At 55.2% G+C, this 13900-nt stretch overlaps 1 protein-coding gene across 3 annotated transcripts in view; it reads right to left on the bottom strand.

Moving 5' to 3' along the window:
• Nucleotides 1-7202: 7202 nt before the first annotated feature.
• LOC140638804 (kinesin-like protein KIF19) overlaps nucleotides 7203-13900 on the bottom strand; it is a 44717-nt gene continuing 38019 nt past the window's right edge. For 2 of the 3 annotated variants that reach the window (XM_072836761.1, XM_072836762.1), the window contains 2 exons: nucleotides 13406-13513; nucleotides 7203-12074 (listed from right to left, as the gene is read on the bottom strand). In XM_072836761.1, coding sequence (XP_072692862.1) covers nucleotides 11977-12074; nucleotides 13406-13513 — 206 coding nt within the window. In that variant the 3' untranslated portion in view covers nucleotides 7203-11976. Of the gene's footprint in view, nucleotides 12075-13404; nucleotides 13514-13900 lie in introns of those variants that run through there. The other variant, XM_072836763.1, reaches the window with a different exon arrangement.

Below are 13900 nucleotides of genomic sequence, written 5' to 3'. Positions count from 1 at the left end.
CCGCCTCCGAGGGGAGGCTCTGCCCTCACCCCTGGCCCAGTGGCCAGTCAGTCACCACGGGGTCCCACCTGCTGGGGCCTGGGACGCCGCAAGGCCAGGCTTCTCCTAACGGGAGGGACAGCTCACAGACAAGTCCACCAACCGCTTCTCTGCGTTAACCGTGGTCAGCCTCTCCCTGCTTAAAAACAAAACCGTACCCTTTACCCTCTCTAGCTATCACCTCCTCAGCTAACACCTCAAAGCACTGGGTGCTCTCTCCACAGCCTCCCATATCCCTAGGTCCCCTTCACTCCACTCCCCGGGAAGAGGGCCCCTCCAGCAGGCAGGCAGGGCTGCACAGGACGGGATGGCACGGGCAGGTGCACACAGGGTGGGGTGGCCCAGGGCAGGTGCACACAGGGTGGGATGGCCCAGGGCAGGGGCACACAGGGTGGGGTGGCCCAGGGCAGGGGCACACAGGGTGGGATGGCCCAGGGCAGGGGCACACAGGGTGGGGTGGCCCAGGGCAGGTGCACATAGGGTGGGGTGACCCAGGACAGGTGCACACAGGGTGGGATGGCCCAGGGCAGGTGCACACAGGGTGGGGTGGCCCAGGGCAGGTGCACACAGGGTGGGATGGCCCAGGGCAGGGGCACACAGGGTGGGGTGGCCCAGGGCAGGTGCACACAGGGTGGGGTGACCCAGGACAGGTGCACACAGGGTGGGATGGCCCAGGGCAGGTGCACACAGGGTGGGGTGGCCCAGGGCAGGTGCACACAGGGTGGGGTGGCCCAGGGCAGGTGCACACAGAGTGGGGTGACCCAGGACAGGTGCACACAGGGTGGGGTGGCCCAGGGCAGGTGCACACAGGGTGGGGTGGCCCAGGGCAGGTGCACACAGGGTGGGGTGACCCAGGACGGTGCACACAGGGTGGGATGGCCCAGGGCAGGTGCACACAGGGTGGGGTGACCCAGGGCAGGGGCACACAGGGTGGGGTGACCCAGGACAGGTGCACACAGAGTGGGATGGCCCAGGGCAGGTGCACACAGGGTGGGGTGGCCCAGGACAGGTGCACACAGGGTGGGGTGACCCAGGACGGTGCACACAGGGTGGGATGGCCCAGGGCAGGTGCACACAGGGTGGGGTGACCCAGGACGGTGCACACAGGGTGGGATGGCCCAGGGCAGGTGCACACAGGGTGGGGTGACCCAGGACGGTGCACACAGGGTGGGATGGCCCAGGGCAGGTGCACACAGGGTGGGGTATAGGGCAGGATGGCACAGGGAAGGTACACACAGGGAGATGGGAAGGTAGTGGTTCCATTCTCATTCTTAAGTTGGTGGTAGGCAATGGATAAGTCATTTTACTAACAAGATCCAAAACTTAAGATATTTATTTCACCTGTTTTGTTTTGTATGCATAATAACTTGCTCAGGCTGTCATAACAAAGCACCACGGGCCAGGAGGCTTAAACCACAGAAAATGGATCCCTCTCAGTTCTGGAGGCTGGAAGTCGCAGGGGCTGCTTCCTTCTGAGGCTGCAAGGGGCAGTCTGCCCAGGGCTTTGCTCTTGGGCTTGTTGGCCATCATCTCTGTGTCTCTCGTTTTGCTTCTCTGTTTCTGTGTCCACATTTCCTCTATTGTAAGGGCACAGTCACACTGGATGAGGGCCCACTCTAATGACCTCATCTTAACTTGATTTCCCTCTTCAAGATCCTATCTTCATATAAGGTCACATTTGAGGTTCTGGTGGTTAGTGCTCCAACATGCCCTTTTATGGTGAGGACAGTTTAGCCCATAACAGCATTTATGAAAAATCACATAATAAACTTTTATTTCCTTTTAAATATTTATTAGAATGGTTAAAATCAAATTTTAGGGATCCCTGGGTGGCGCAGCGGTTTGGCGCCTGCCTTTGGCCCAGGGCGCGATCCTGGAGACCTGGGATCGAATCCCACATCGGGCTCCAGGTGCATGGAGCCTACTTCTCCCTCTGCCTGTGTCTCTGCCTCTCTCTCTCTCTCTCTCTGTGACTATTATAAATAAATAAAAATTAAAAAAATAAAATCTTTAAAAAAAAAAAAAAAAAAACCTGACCATGGGGATCCCTGGGTGGCGCAGCGGTTTAGCGCCTGCCTTTGGCCCAGGGCGCGATCCTGGAGACCCGGGATCGAATCCCACGTCGGGCTCCCGGTGCATGGAGCCTGCTTCTCCCTCTACCTGTGTGTCTGCCTCTCTCTCTCTGTCTGTGACTATCATAAATAAATTAAAAAAAAAATTAAAACCTGACCATGGACAGCCCGGGTGGTTTAACCACCCAGCGATTGAGTGCCGTCTTTGGCCCAGGGTGTGGTCTTGGGGTCCTGGGATGAGGTCCCATGTCAGGCTCACTGCATGGAGCCTGCTTCTCCCTCTGCCTGTGTCTCTGCCTCTGTGTGTGTGTGTCTCTCTCTCATTAATAAATAGGTAAAATCTAATAAATAAATAAATAAATAAAACCTGACCGTGTCCAGCACTAATGAAGATGCAGAGCAGCTGGAACTCTCCTACATTGCTGATAGGAATGCAAAATGGCTCAGGCCCTTGGAAGACAGTTTGGCAGTTTTGTAAAAAGTGAAACGGAAATCTACCATACAAGCCAGCAAACCCACTCCTAGGTGTTTATCTAAGAGAGATGAAGACTTCCATTGCACAAAAATGTATGGATGAGTGTTTTTAGTGGCTTCTTCATAATTGTCAAAAACCAGAAACAACCCCAAATTCCTTTGGCTGGCAAATGAACAGATAAACTGTGGGACATCCCTACACTGGGATGCTAACTCAGTGGTAGAAAACCACTTAGAAAACCATCAATACACCCAACAACACAGATGAGCCTTAGGTACTCCACGCATGCAGCCAATCTCAAAACAGCGCATACCCTGTGATTCTGTTTAGATGATGTTCTGGACGTAGCGAAACTACAGCGATGGGTGCTTTCTGGGGCTGGGGTTTAGGGGAGGGTTGACTACCCAAGGGCAGGGGAAGGTTTGGGGGCTGACTGCACTATTTAGATTTTGATTGTGGTGCTGGTGGTCACATGGCTATGTTTGTCCAAACTCCTAAAACTTCAGATTCAAAAGGATACACATTGTGACAGTAAGTTATATATATTCATTTAAAAAATCATTTTAAATTTTCTCTAGCCAGGATTTTCCTGATTATGAAGAAATGGTGCACGATGAAGATGAAGTCATTTACCCAGGGGCCCTGTATTCAGAGGTGCTCAATTAATGTTTCCTCTAAGGCAGCAATTTCCCAACTATGCCCTGAAACAGTGGCCTGCAGAGGGGGTAATGGGCACCCTCTCGATAAGATAAAAGTGTCCCCTGGTCAAATAAGAGTGGGCCCAGGAAATAACTGTTCAAATGATTAATAACAGCCAGACTTCTCAGACCGTTTGCCAGGATAAAGCATGCTGCGGATTTTAAGGAATTTCCCAGGAGTTGCCCCTTATCTGGGAGGGTTGATAAAGGTTTGTTTGGATTAAACGGAGATTCACATTCCCAGGAGCCACCATCTCACCCTGGCAAAGCCTCACTGGGACTTTAAACAAAGCTCCCAGGCCTTTTGGTGAGGGCCAGGACTCAGGCTCGGGAAGCGGGGCAAGGGTCTCAGCTGGCAGGACCTGGAGCTGGGCTGGAACTAGCCCTTCCCTGGGAGGGGGAAGGGAGTGTGCAACAGCAGAATGCAGCCAGGTCCCCTTTAGAGGCAGTGAGTTGTGCCCAAACCAGATGGGGGTGGCGGCTGCCGGCCACTGTGAACGTGCTGCATGCCGCCCAAGTGTTCCCTTTAAAATGGTTGGTTTTTGTCTTATGTCAGTTTCACCTCGATTGAAAAAAAAAAAAAAATCAAACCAAGCCCAAACCCAATTCTTAACCTTAGCTCTGCACCAGCATCCTTACCCCCTCTGACATAGCTACGTATTCTCTCCTCGTCCACAGATGGGGTAGCAGAGTCTCAGAGAAGTGAAGCAACTACCCAGAGACACACAGTGGCGCAAGTGGCAGAGTCAGGCCCAGAAGCAGAGTCTGGGGCTGGGGAGCCGGAGCTGCACAGGCCAGCTGGAGGGCACCTGCTGGGAGGGGTCTGTGAGCAGGCCAGGTCCGCCCTGGAGCTTTCATCTCCCCCTCCTCCAGGCCCTGGGCGCCTTCAAGCTGGTGGACCCCAGCTGTCTGTCTGTCTCCACAGCAACTTGGTTGTGTGGCCCACCTTCAGGGGCCCCTGGCCCCCTGGTGCAAAGGCTGCAGCCTCCCCAGGCTGACACAGCCTGGCTCAGTCTCCGTGTTTTGGTCTGAGTTATCTTGGTGTCCCATGCCGCCTGCAACTATTTCTGGTTTCATAACCAGCATTGCCACAGGAAAGAGAAGATGCTGTGGCTTGGGCAGGAAATGTCATCTGCGAGTGATAGAGGCCGCGGGGAGATTCTGAGTGCTCGCTGGGCTCCGGATTTGGTGGGAGCATCCATGAGGGAAAAATGAGAAAACAAAGCAGAGGTGTGAGGATCGCAAAGTCTACCTATATCTTTGCAGGAGACAGGAAAAATCCCAGGGTGCAGATGCCCGAGCCCCCCTAATGCATCCTGCACGCGTGCACCCTCTGCACCACCTCGGTCTCACTGCAGTTTTGGTGTCCCATGTCTTACTGGGTGGTGTGGGCCATCCAGAGGTGGCAAGCCCTCCCTCACCCCGCCAGGGGTGCTGGGGCGATTTCCCAGCACCTGTGCCTCCTTGGCGGGCCTTCTAGCCTCTCTGGGCCCCCAGGTCCTTACATGGATGATGCTGGAAATAATAACCCTCACCTCCTGCGCTGGTTATGCACGAGAGAGGCGATGTGTGTGGAGTGCTGACCCCTGACAGCATTTGTGCAGGGAGACCAGCCAGGAGGCACTGCAGGGTCCCCCTGCATGGGGTGGGTGTAAGAGAGAGGGTGGGAGAGGAAGACTGGGGCATGGAATGAGGAGGGCAGGCTTAGGACTGGCTGGTGGAGGGAGAGGGCAGAGGGGCCAAGGGTGTGCCTCTAAGAGAGGTCAGAAACACTAGAGAATAGTCTAGGGCCCAAACCTTGTGCCCTTGGTCCTGTGCATGCCGAGCAAGAAATGCACAGCTGTCGAGGAGACACAAGGATGCTTTCATCTTAAACTCAGGGAAAAGGGGTGCTGGCTGGAGATGGGAGCATCTGAAGTGATGTCAGTGACGGCCAGCACCCCAGAGGTCTGCCAAGCCCGATGCACCTCACCCCAAACCCAGTCCTGGCAAGCCTTCTCAGCCGCCTGCTGCTTCACCCTCCTGGTTGCTGGAATGGCCAGTAGGGGCAGATGCCACAGAGGCTACATTTCATTCAAGGGACAGCAGGAGCCCCCAAAGGGAAGGAAAGGGGGCCCCTGGAGGGCCAAGGTGAGGGCACCCTGGCTCTGGTTCATGGAGCCTGAGTTGCACTGCAAGAGTGAAACCAAGCCCTCCAATTCCACCTGGTAAAGGCTACCCTGGAGTATGGACAGGAAGCTTGAGGACCCTGGCAGGGGGAGAAGCCACTGGCTGAGTCGTAACAAGCCCTCATGTTCCACACACAGGCTGATCTATGCAAAACCAGAAAGAACAAGCCAGCTCGGGGAATGAGCCTCCAGCCTCCTCGTTCTCAGGAGGGAGCCAGAGAGATGTTAGCCGTCCTGCCACCTGGTGGCTTCTATCACCAGTGTGACAAGGGTCTTGTCCCTGCTTGCATGCCTGCAGGCTCACTCCTCTGGGCCACTCAGACTTTGTGTCCTCTGCTGCAGGGAAACCGACCACCATTCCCCAGCAGGGTCTTCCCTGCGCATCTCTCTCCAGGCCGGATTCTTGAATCTGCTCCCCTACCTCCCTTTCCTCTTGCGGCAAAGGCTCGAAACAACACAGAGCTGAGCACAGGATGTTTCCAGCAGGGTCCCCTCGCTTGCAGGTTCAGCCTCCGCCGCCCTGTAGAGGATGCCAGGACCCGGGGTGCAGTCACTGAACAGTGTCCACCCTGCAGGCAGGCAGGCGGGGGCAATTCAGAAGTCTTCACGTGTCCTCCGTCAAAGCTCCAGCGCTCGATAGGACCTGCTGGTTCTCTGGAATGCCCACACCTCCGCCCGGACTATCTTAGTCCGTTCCTGCTGCTACAAGGTAGCACAGGCGGGAGGCTTATCAACAACACACATTTACTGCTCACGGTCCTACAGGCTGGAAGTCCAAGACCAAGGGGTCGCATGGCCACATTCTGGGGGAGGCCCTCTTCCTGGTTCATGGCCAGCACCTTCACGTCATGTCCTCACATGGTGGAGGGATCTGGGGAGCTCCCTGGAGCCTTTTCTATGAAGGCACTGGTCCCATTCATGAGAGCTCCTCCCTCATGACCCAGGCACAGTGACCCATGACCCATGACCCAGAGGCCCCACCTCCTCATACCATCATCACTGGGGGTCAGGATTTCAAAGTATGAATTTTAGGGTGACACAGACATTGAGGCCATAGCACCTCCTGATGTAGCTCAGGGCTTCTGCTGTTTACTGCATTATGTTATCAGAGCCAACACCACCAGTCTGCCCCAGGGCCTTTGCTCTTGCTCTGCTCCCCACCTAGGCTGTACTTCCTCTAGGAGGCCTTCCTTGACCAGCCTCTCTAAAGTAGCCCACCAAGCACTGTGGCCCTGCAGCTTGATTTCATCAGAGTGCTTACCACTCATTCTCTGCCCCCACCTCCTCTACAATGTGGACTCTGAGACGGCCAGCATGTGTCTGCCCAGTGGCAACTGCATCCTTGGCACTTATGCCTACTGGGGCTTCACTTGGCTCCCTCCTTGAGCCTCCGGATTCCTTTCCCTCCCTAACCCACCTGGTGCCCTTGCACCACCTGGACCTTGGGCCGCAGGCAGAGGAGAAAGTTGATGCTCTGAGCATCACAGCAAACCTTCCAGGAAGGGTGCCTTCCACAAAGTCAGTGGCGGCACAGAGCTGCCTCCCCTCTTGGGAGGGGCCCCGTGGAACAGACCAGAAACTGGGGGAGAATCCGTCTGTAGAACAAAAAGAATCCATTTCCAGGGCTGAGGCTTGCTCCTTCCTCCCAGCTCCACCCTCCCTCTGATCAGTGGCTTGGGCCTCACAAACGGAGCACGGGTTTCTGTCTTTGTGTCGGGAATTCTTGGAGAAATAATTCACCACCACCACATTTGCATACGTTATATAATTGTCATATAGACATAAGAGCCTATCATACATGCTGTTCTGAACCTCTATTGGTATATTTCAGAGAGCTGCCCTCCCCAGCATATAGAACTATTGTTATTTTTTAAAAATAATTCCTTTTTTTTCCCACATGAAGTTACAGGAAGACAACAAAGATCCAAATGCATAGAAAATGCATGCAATGAAAAGGAGTCTCCTGCCCACCTGCCCCTGAGCCCCTCACAGTGACCCGTTCCCAGGATTTCCTTCCGTGGCCGTTCCACGTGGCACATACCGGTGAGGGTAGACACACAGGTGTGCATATGTGACATGGATGGCAACCACAGGATCTCACCAGGTTCTCAAACGGTAAAGGACTCTCTAACATGCTCATTCCTTGTCCACAAGCCTTCAGCCCACCTTCACCGAGCCGCTGTGAGCCACCCTTGTGTTTCTTGCTTGTGAACATGCTGTGACTCTCTATTGCCCAGCATATCCTGCCTGGCTTCCAGGGGTCACAAGGGAAGAGGCCACACACCCTGGGTTCAAATCCCAGCTCTGCTACCTGGGCATGAATACCTAACGTAGTGCTCCACATCCCCAGGCCATAAGCTGACGACAGCCCCTAGGGGCTTGCAGTGAGGTTAGGGGCTGGATAAAGCTTTACCCTCTCGTTTCTTTGACATCTTGTTTGTTTCAATGCCTGCATTCCCTTGCCTCGATTGGGGCCCAGCACAGGCCCTGAAAAGCACCTGGATGGCTGCTGTGCATGTGTACACATATGCACATCTCCCAGTGTGCCATGCTGGCTGCGGAGGGACCAACCTCCCACCACACACAGCTGTCCCAGGTCAGGGCCTCAGCCCTGCACCTCCTGCTCTCAGCGCAATACCTGCCCACACCTGCTCCCTCCCACCCTTGTCCCTCCATCCCACAGCCATCCATGGGCACCTGCTCGGGGCCAGGGAGGACACAGAGATGTAAGGCAGGGCTGGTCTGTTGTGCCAAACGTACAGTGGTGGGGACAGTCGTCATGTGGTGGGTGAGTGCAGTGCCAGGGGAGGCTCTGAGGTACCTGGCCCAGCAGGGAAGAAGAGGAGGCCTCCTGGGAAAGGACTAGAAGGTGGCAGAGAGGGTGGGGAAGGCTTCCAAGCAGAGGGGACAGTGTGAGCAACAGCAGGGTGGGAGGCGGGAGACCGGTTCATGGGGGTGTGCACACGTTTGTGCATGAGTATGTATGCAAAGGATTTTCTTGTCCCAGATGCCTCTGGCCCCCAGGCCTCACCTTGGCCTTAAGCTGCAGCCTGCAGACAGATCCAATGTGGCCGAAATGTAGTTTGCTCTGAGTTTTGCATCAGAGTTTCCATTCTCTGCCCAGGGACTCCTCTACTGCTGGGGATGGGGAGAGAATGCTTGGGCCACTTGCAAACACAGCCTAAGGCAGGCCCAGTGCCCCCAGGATCCTCTTCCCTGGTGCTTGGGGGTCGATTCCAGGCTGGTAAGCAAACTTCACCTCCTGCTGCCCACAGAGGCACCATGGTGATACCCATGGGCATGGTGGCTTTCTCCCTTCCCAGTCTCACATGGTCTGGCCTCCCTGCTCCCCCGGCATCACCTCCCAAAGAAGCCACCTGTGTCCTGGTCTTGTGACAGCCTCTGCAATTGTGGGGACCTATGCTGAGACACTTCTTAATGGGTTATTTTGTGGGAAAACTGGGAAGAGCATGCACCCAATCGTTAAAGGGGATTTACCTCCAAAAAGGCACAAGGTGGGGAAGGACATTCTTAATGCTCCCTTTATGTAATTTTCTGCCTTTCTAAAGTGGTGAGATCACAGTGTGACCTTTCTGTCACAGGTGCAAGTTCTACAGTCACATGAGCTCAATGCACCCAAATACAACCCCTGGGGATACTCAGATGCTTGTGTTATTTTTCTCAGTCATTTTGGGTTCAAACTGGGCCAAATTCAAGATCCTCCCCCTCCTCCCACCTCCATCACCTGGGTTGACCCTGAGCTCAGGGGCCTCCCCAGCTGTCAACCGCTGGCCCAGAGGGGCTGTGAACCTCTCCACCCTGGCTCTTCCTGGTCCTGTGTCCCCCTACCACCCCGGGACAACAAATTTTACATGTCCATGTGGCTGGGCCATGGCACTCAGATGTGTGTCAAACATTATTCTGGATGTTCCCATGTGGGTGTTTGGGGGTGAGATTAACATGTGAATCAGCAGACGGCCCTCCACAACGTGGGTGGGCCTCATCTCACCATCTGAAGGCTGGACTAGAACAAAAGCCTGAGCTTCACCGAGGAAAAGGGATTTCTGTGGCACTTCCCTGGGCCTCTGGCCTGCTGGCCCACCCTGAAGATTGTGGACTCGCCAAGCCTTCGCAATTATGAGCCAGTTCCCTAGACCAAGTATCTTCACACATACACATACCCCAGTAGTTCTGTTTTGCTGGAGAACCCTAGTACACACACCGCCCCCCATGAGATTGGGATACCACCCCTACTCCCCCGATATAAGTGCCTCCTCAGCCATCTCTCAGATGCCTGGGCCAGTCCATAGCCTACCGGTCTACAGCTCTCTTTGTGGCCCACCTTTCCACCCAGCTCAAGGCAGGATGAAGAAAGACCAGGAGTTCCTTCTGTATGTTCACACCAGCCTAGGAAGAACTTGGGGGCCCTATTTGACACCACGTCCTACCATGCTGTCATTTCTAATCTGTTGATGTCATTTCACAAAATTACCAGGGACTTCTCTGGCCACAACTTGCCAACTGCCTGGGCTTCCCCTCCTTGATCAGCTAAGACAAGGTGAACGTTGGATACACATTTATTCCTCTCAAGTTCTCATCTGCAGGTAGGGTGTAACAATGCTGAGAGGCATCTCTGCTCCTTCCAGCTTCCCACTCCATCCTCCTGAGGGCCGGCCTTTGTCCTCAAGGCCTCTGTCCTCAAGGCCTCAAAACGGTGGCTAGAGCTCCACCCATCACATCCAAATTCCAGGCAGTATGATTGAGGAAGTGAAGAAGGAAAGAGGCATGAGGAAAATGCGTATTATCCTTTGTGGTGAAGATTCCTGGAAGCAGCTGCTTGCATCCCATCCGTCACTTGTTTACATGGCAATATGCAGCCACAAAGGAGGCTGGGAGATACAGTCCTTATTTTGTGAGCTGTTTGACTAGCTAAAAATGAGGGGTTCTATTATCCTGGAACAAAGTGAGCAGATATAGGGGGCAACCAGTAACTCTTGCCCTACCCAGGATCTGGGGCCAGGGCAGGAAAGCAGAAGTCATCCTTGTCCCCCAGGCTCAGCATTTCCCCCAGGGAAGGGGAAGTGAGCATCAGAGGGTGCCCCTGGCAGGTCTGCACCAAGCAGACAGCAGAGCCCCCAAAGATAAGTGGGACCGACCTCCCCAACTCCACACACTCTTCCAGAAGGCCCAGCAGCTCCTCCTTGACCGCAGGTCCTACGATGAGAGGGCATGGCATCTGGCATCCAGCTGTGCAGTTTGCACACTTATAGGGTGTCTGCCATGTGCCAGGCATACACAGGTCCAAGCCAACCTGCTGACTGCTCAGGCCGTGAGACAACAACACGCCTCCACCTTCCAGCCCTAATGTGCTAACAAGCTGATTCCTAAAACCCATAGATTCCACTGGATGCTGCATCGGAGGTAGCTCTGGTCCCCATGGCCTCCAAATGGGGATGCCTCTGAGAGCCCGAGATGTAGGCAGTGGTTTGAAAGCCACAGCAAGCGCTGAAAGCACAGCTGGAGAAGGCGATGATTCAGCCCTCCACGGGTGGTGCTCAAAGTTTCCCGGACTTTCCTGTCTTGACAAAAGATTAGGACCTCGATTTCTGGGTTCCCAGTTTACACGGGTGGCTTCATGCTCCTTGACGATTCTGCTTCAATGTCCTCCATGCTGTGGTGTGTGGGGACGGACATTACAACACAGTGACAGGATGGATGGGTCACGAGAATGGGGAGTGTTCTCATGCTTCCCCAATGCAGGCTTCCCCCAGAGCCTATGTGAACATGGGGACAGGATGGTGTCACTCTGCTGGCCAAGGCCCATGGGGCGTGAGGGTGAATTTGAAACATCAACATGCCAGGCCATGATACCCAGGCGTTTCATCAAACATCAGCGGGCAGTGGTGCTGTGAAGGTGTTCTTCAGATGAGATTAACATTTAAATCAGTAAGGAGAGGCGCTTTGGTGGCTCAATGGTTGAACATCTGCCTTTGGCCCAGGTTGTGATCCCAGAGTCCTAGGATCAAGTCCTGCATCGGGCTCCCTGCTTCTCCCTCTGCTTGTGTCTCTGCCTCTCTCTGTGTCTCTCATGAACAAATAAATAAAATCTTTAAAAAATAAATACATCAGTAAGGAGATGTCGGGTTCAGCAGAGGACCTGCCGCAGTGTGGGTGGGCCTCGCCCAATCAGGTGAAGAGTGAAACCATTCTCCCAGAGCAGAAACTGTGGGGTGGAGTGATCCTGGGAATATCACTCACAACTGGGAATGACCCAAACGAGGCCTGAGGCTCCTCCTGAGATGTCCTTCAGAAGGGCTCTGATGTTCCATCAACGGCCTTCCCTCTGGCACGGTTGGTGAGGCAGCCGTCAGCACAGAGAGCAGTGGGAAGCTGGCTGGCTGCCCCCTGAAGTGTCCTTGCCAGGGCTCCGTCTCTTGAACTCAACTCCAGGGCAGAGAGAGCCCTGTGCCTGGGGCCGGCCTCTCCGGCCTTCCCTCGCATGCCTGGCCTTCTGGCTGACATCCTCACTGTGGCCTTCTCGGCCGCTTGCCGCTGCCCCGGGGCTTGCGGGGCGTGCTGGGAGGCAGTGGGCTGTGGTGTCGGCCTCCACTATCCGTAGACCCTGCAGGAGTGGGGAGACTCTAGTCCATGGTCGAGGCCGGTAAAGCCAGGGTCCTGACGGCTGGGTCCCTAGGTGGGTGTCCTGGTCCTGGCCTCAGCTGCCAGCCAGACTTGACTCAGGACCCACGTGGGCATTCCTCCTTTCTTAGCCCCACCTGTGCCGGGGTCCCCTGTGGGACCGCACCTCCCCAGCCTGGGACCCCGCTCCCCTGCACTCTGCTCGCACAGGCCTGTCCCCGGGACCCCCTCAGTCACTTTTTCCACCTTAGTTGACACACGCAGTTGGAGTGGGGAGTCATCGGGAGGATTTCCCATCCCTCACACTGTTTAAACTGGCCTAGGGGCAGCCTGAGTGGCCCAGCGATTTAGCGCTGCCTGCAGCCCAGGGTGTGATCCTGGAGACCCGGGATCGAGTCCCACGTCAGGCTCCCTGCATGGAGCCTGCTTCTCCCTCTGCCTGTGTTTCTGCCTCTCTCTCTCTCTCTCTCTCTCTCTCTCTGTGTCTCTCATGAATAAATAAATAAAATCTCTAAAAAAATAAAAAACAAATAAACTGGCCTGTACCACTGGCCCCAGGGCAACAAACACTTTTGAGACCCTTTCCCCAAGAACCCTTGAAAAGAGGGGCATGGTAATGAGGAGTTCCTGACCTATTCTGAAACAGTAACAGGAGGGAATAGGTTAAAGGTACAGTAAGACAGATCCAGGTTAGATCAAAGAAAGGACTTCCCTCCCTGGTGGGCTTTAGGCCTACTGCTGATTTATACTCCTCCTTCCAGATGCCGGGTTGTGTGCTGGTGTGGAGGTGGGGAGGAGGGCAGGAAGTGCTGCCAGAGGGAGTCTCCCATCCCCAGCAAGGATTCAGGCAGCACATGCCTCCCAGGCTGGGGTGAGGATTACACGGAGGAACGCAGATGCTAACACGGCTTAAACTGTCTCTGGGATTCAGCATTAGTGTCATCAAGACACAGGAGCAGAAGAGGAATAGGATGCGTCCTTTGTATTTTAAGGTTAACACTCAGGCCTGACAATGTTATGGCCAAACTGGCACTTTCACGGTGCCTCAGGCAAATGTGCAAAATTAGCACAACTTCTCTGGGAGGTTGTTTTAACTCTCGATTACACGAAGCAACCAGTGTTGTTTCTGAATGAAAGCCGCGGGCTGGCGCGGTGGGTCTGCCCGTGTGCTAGACCTGTGCCGTCCCATTAAGTGGCCAGCGGGCGAGCGTGGCTACTGAGCACGTGGCAGGGGCAAGTGGGGAGCGGCAGGGCCGGTTGGGGGGTGGCGGGCAGACAGGGACGCGTGAGCCGTGGGATTGCTCAGGCACTGACCTCGGATGTCCCGGGGCAGGAGTGGGGCCCTGCTTGGGCCCGGGCTGCTCTGCCACGTGGCGCTGGGGAAGGTGAAGCTGACCTCGGGCATCTGGAGCATCTTCTCGTCTACACGGTGAATGGGAGAGGAGAGGACATTATTTTAGTGACCCCCCACCCCCCACCCCTGTGAGGCCTGAAAGGAAACAATGAACAACTGGTGCAGGGCACTTAGGACCTACAGGCGCCCAGCGGGCTCTTTGGTGAGGCTACCTCGTTTGTACCCCCTACAGCCCTGTCCTTTCTGGAACATCCTATCCCCCCCCTCCCCTGTGGCTTTGGTCCCTTTCCCTCCCCCAGCAACCGGCTCTCCTCTCCCTCTCCTTCCCTCTCCTTCCCCTGTTTGCTGTGAGCAGCCACGACACAGCAATGGGGAGGGTTTCCTGGTTTACCGAGCAGAGTTTAATCAGAAGAGGAAGCAGCGAGGGAGCAGGTGTCTCCCCCAGACCCCACTGG

Source organism: Canis lupus, chromosome 8 (assembly GCF_048164855.1).
Source record: "Canis lupus baileyi chromosome 8, mCanLup2.hap1, whole genome shotgun sequence".
NCBI lineage: Eukaryota > Metazoa > Chordata > Mammalia > Carnivora > Canidae > Canis > Canis lupus.
The sequence above is the reverse complement of the archived record's forward strand: the minus strand, read 5'-3'. Positions and strand labels throughout refer to the sequence as shown.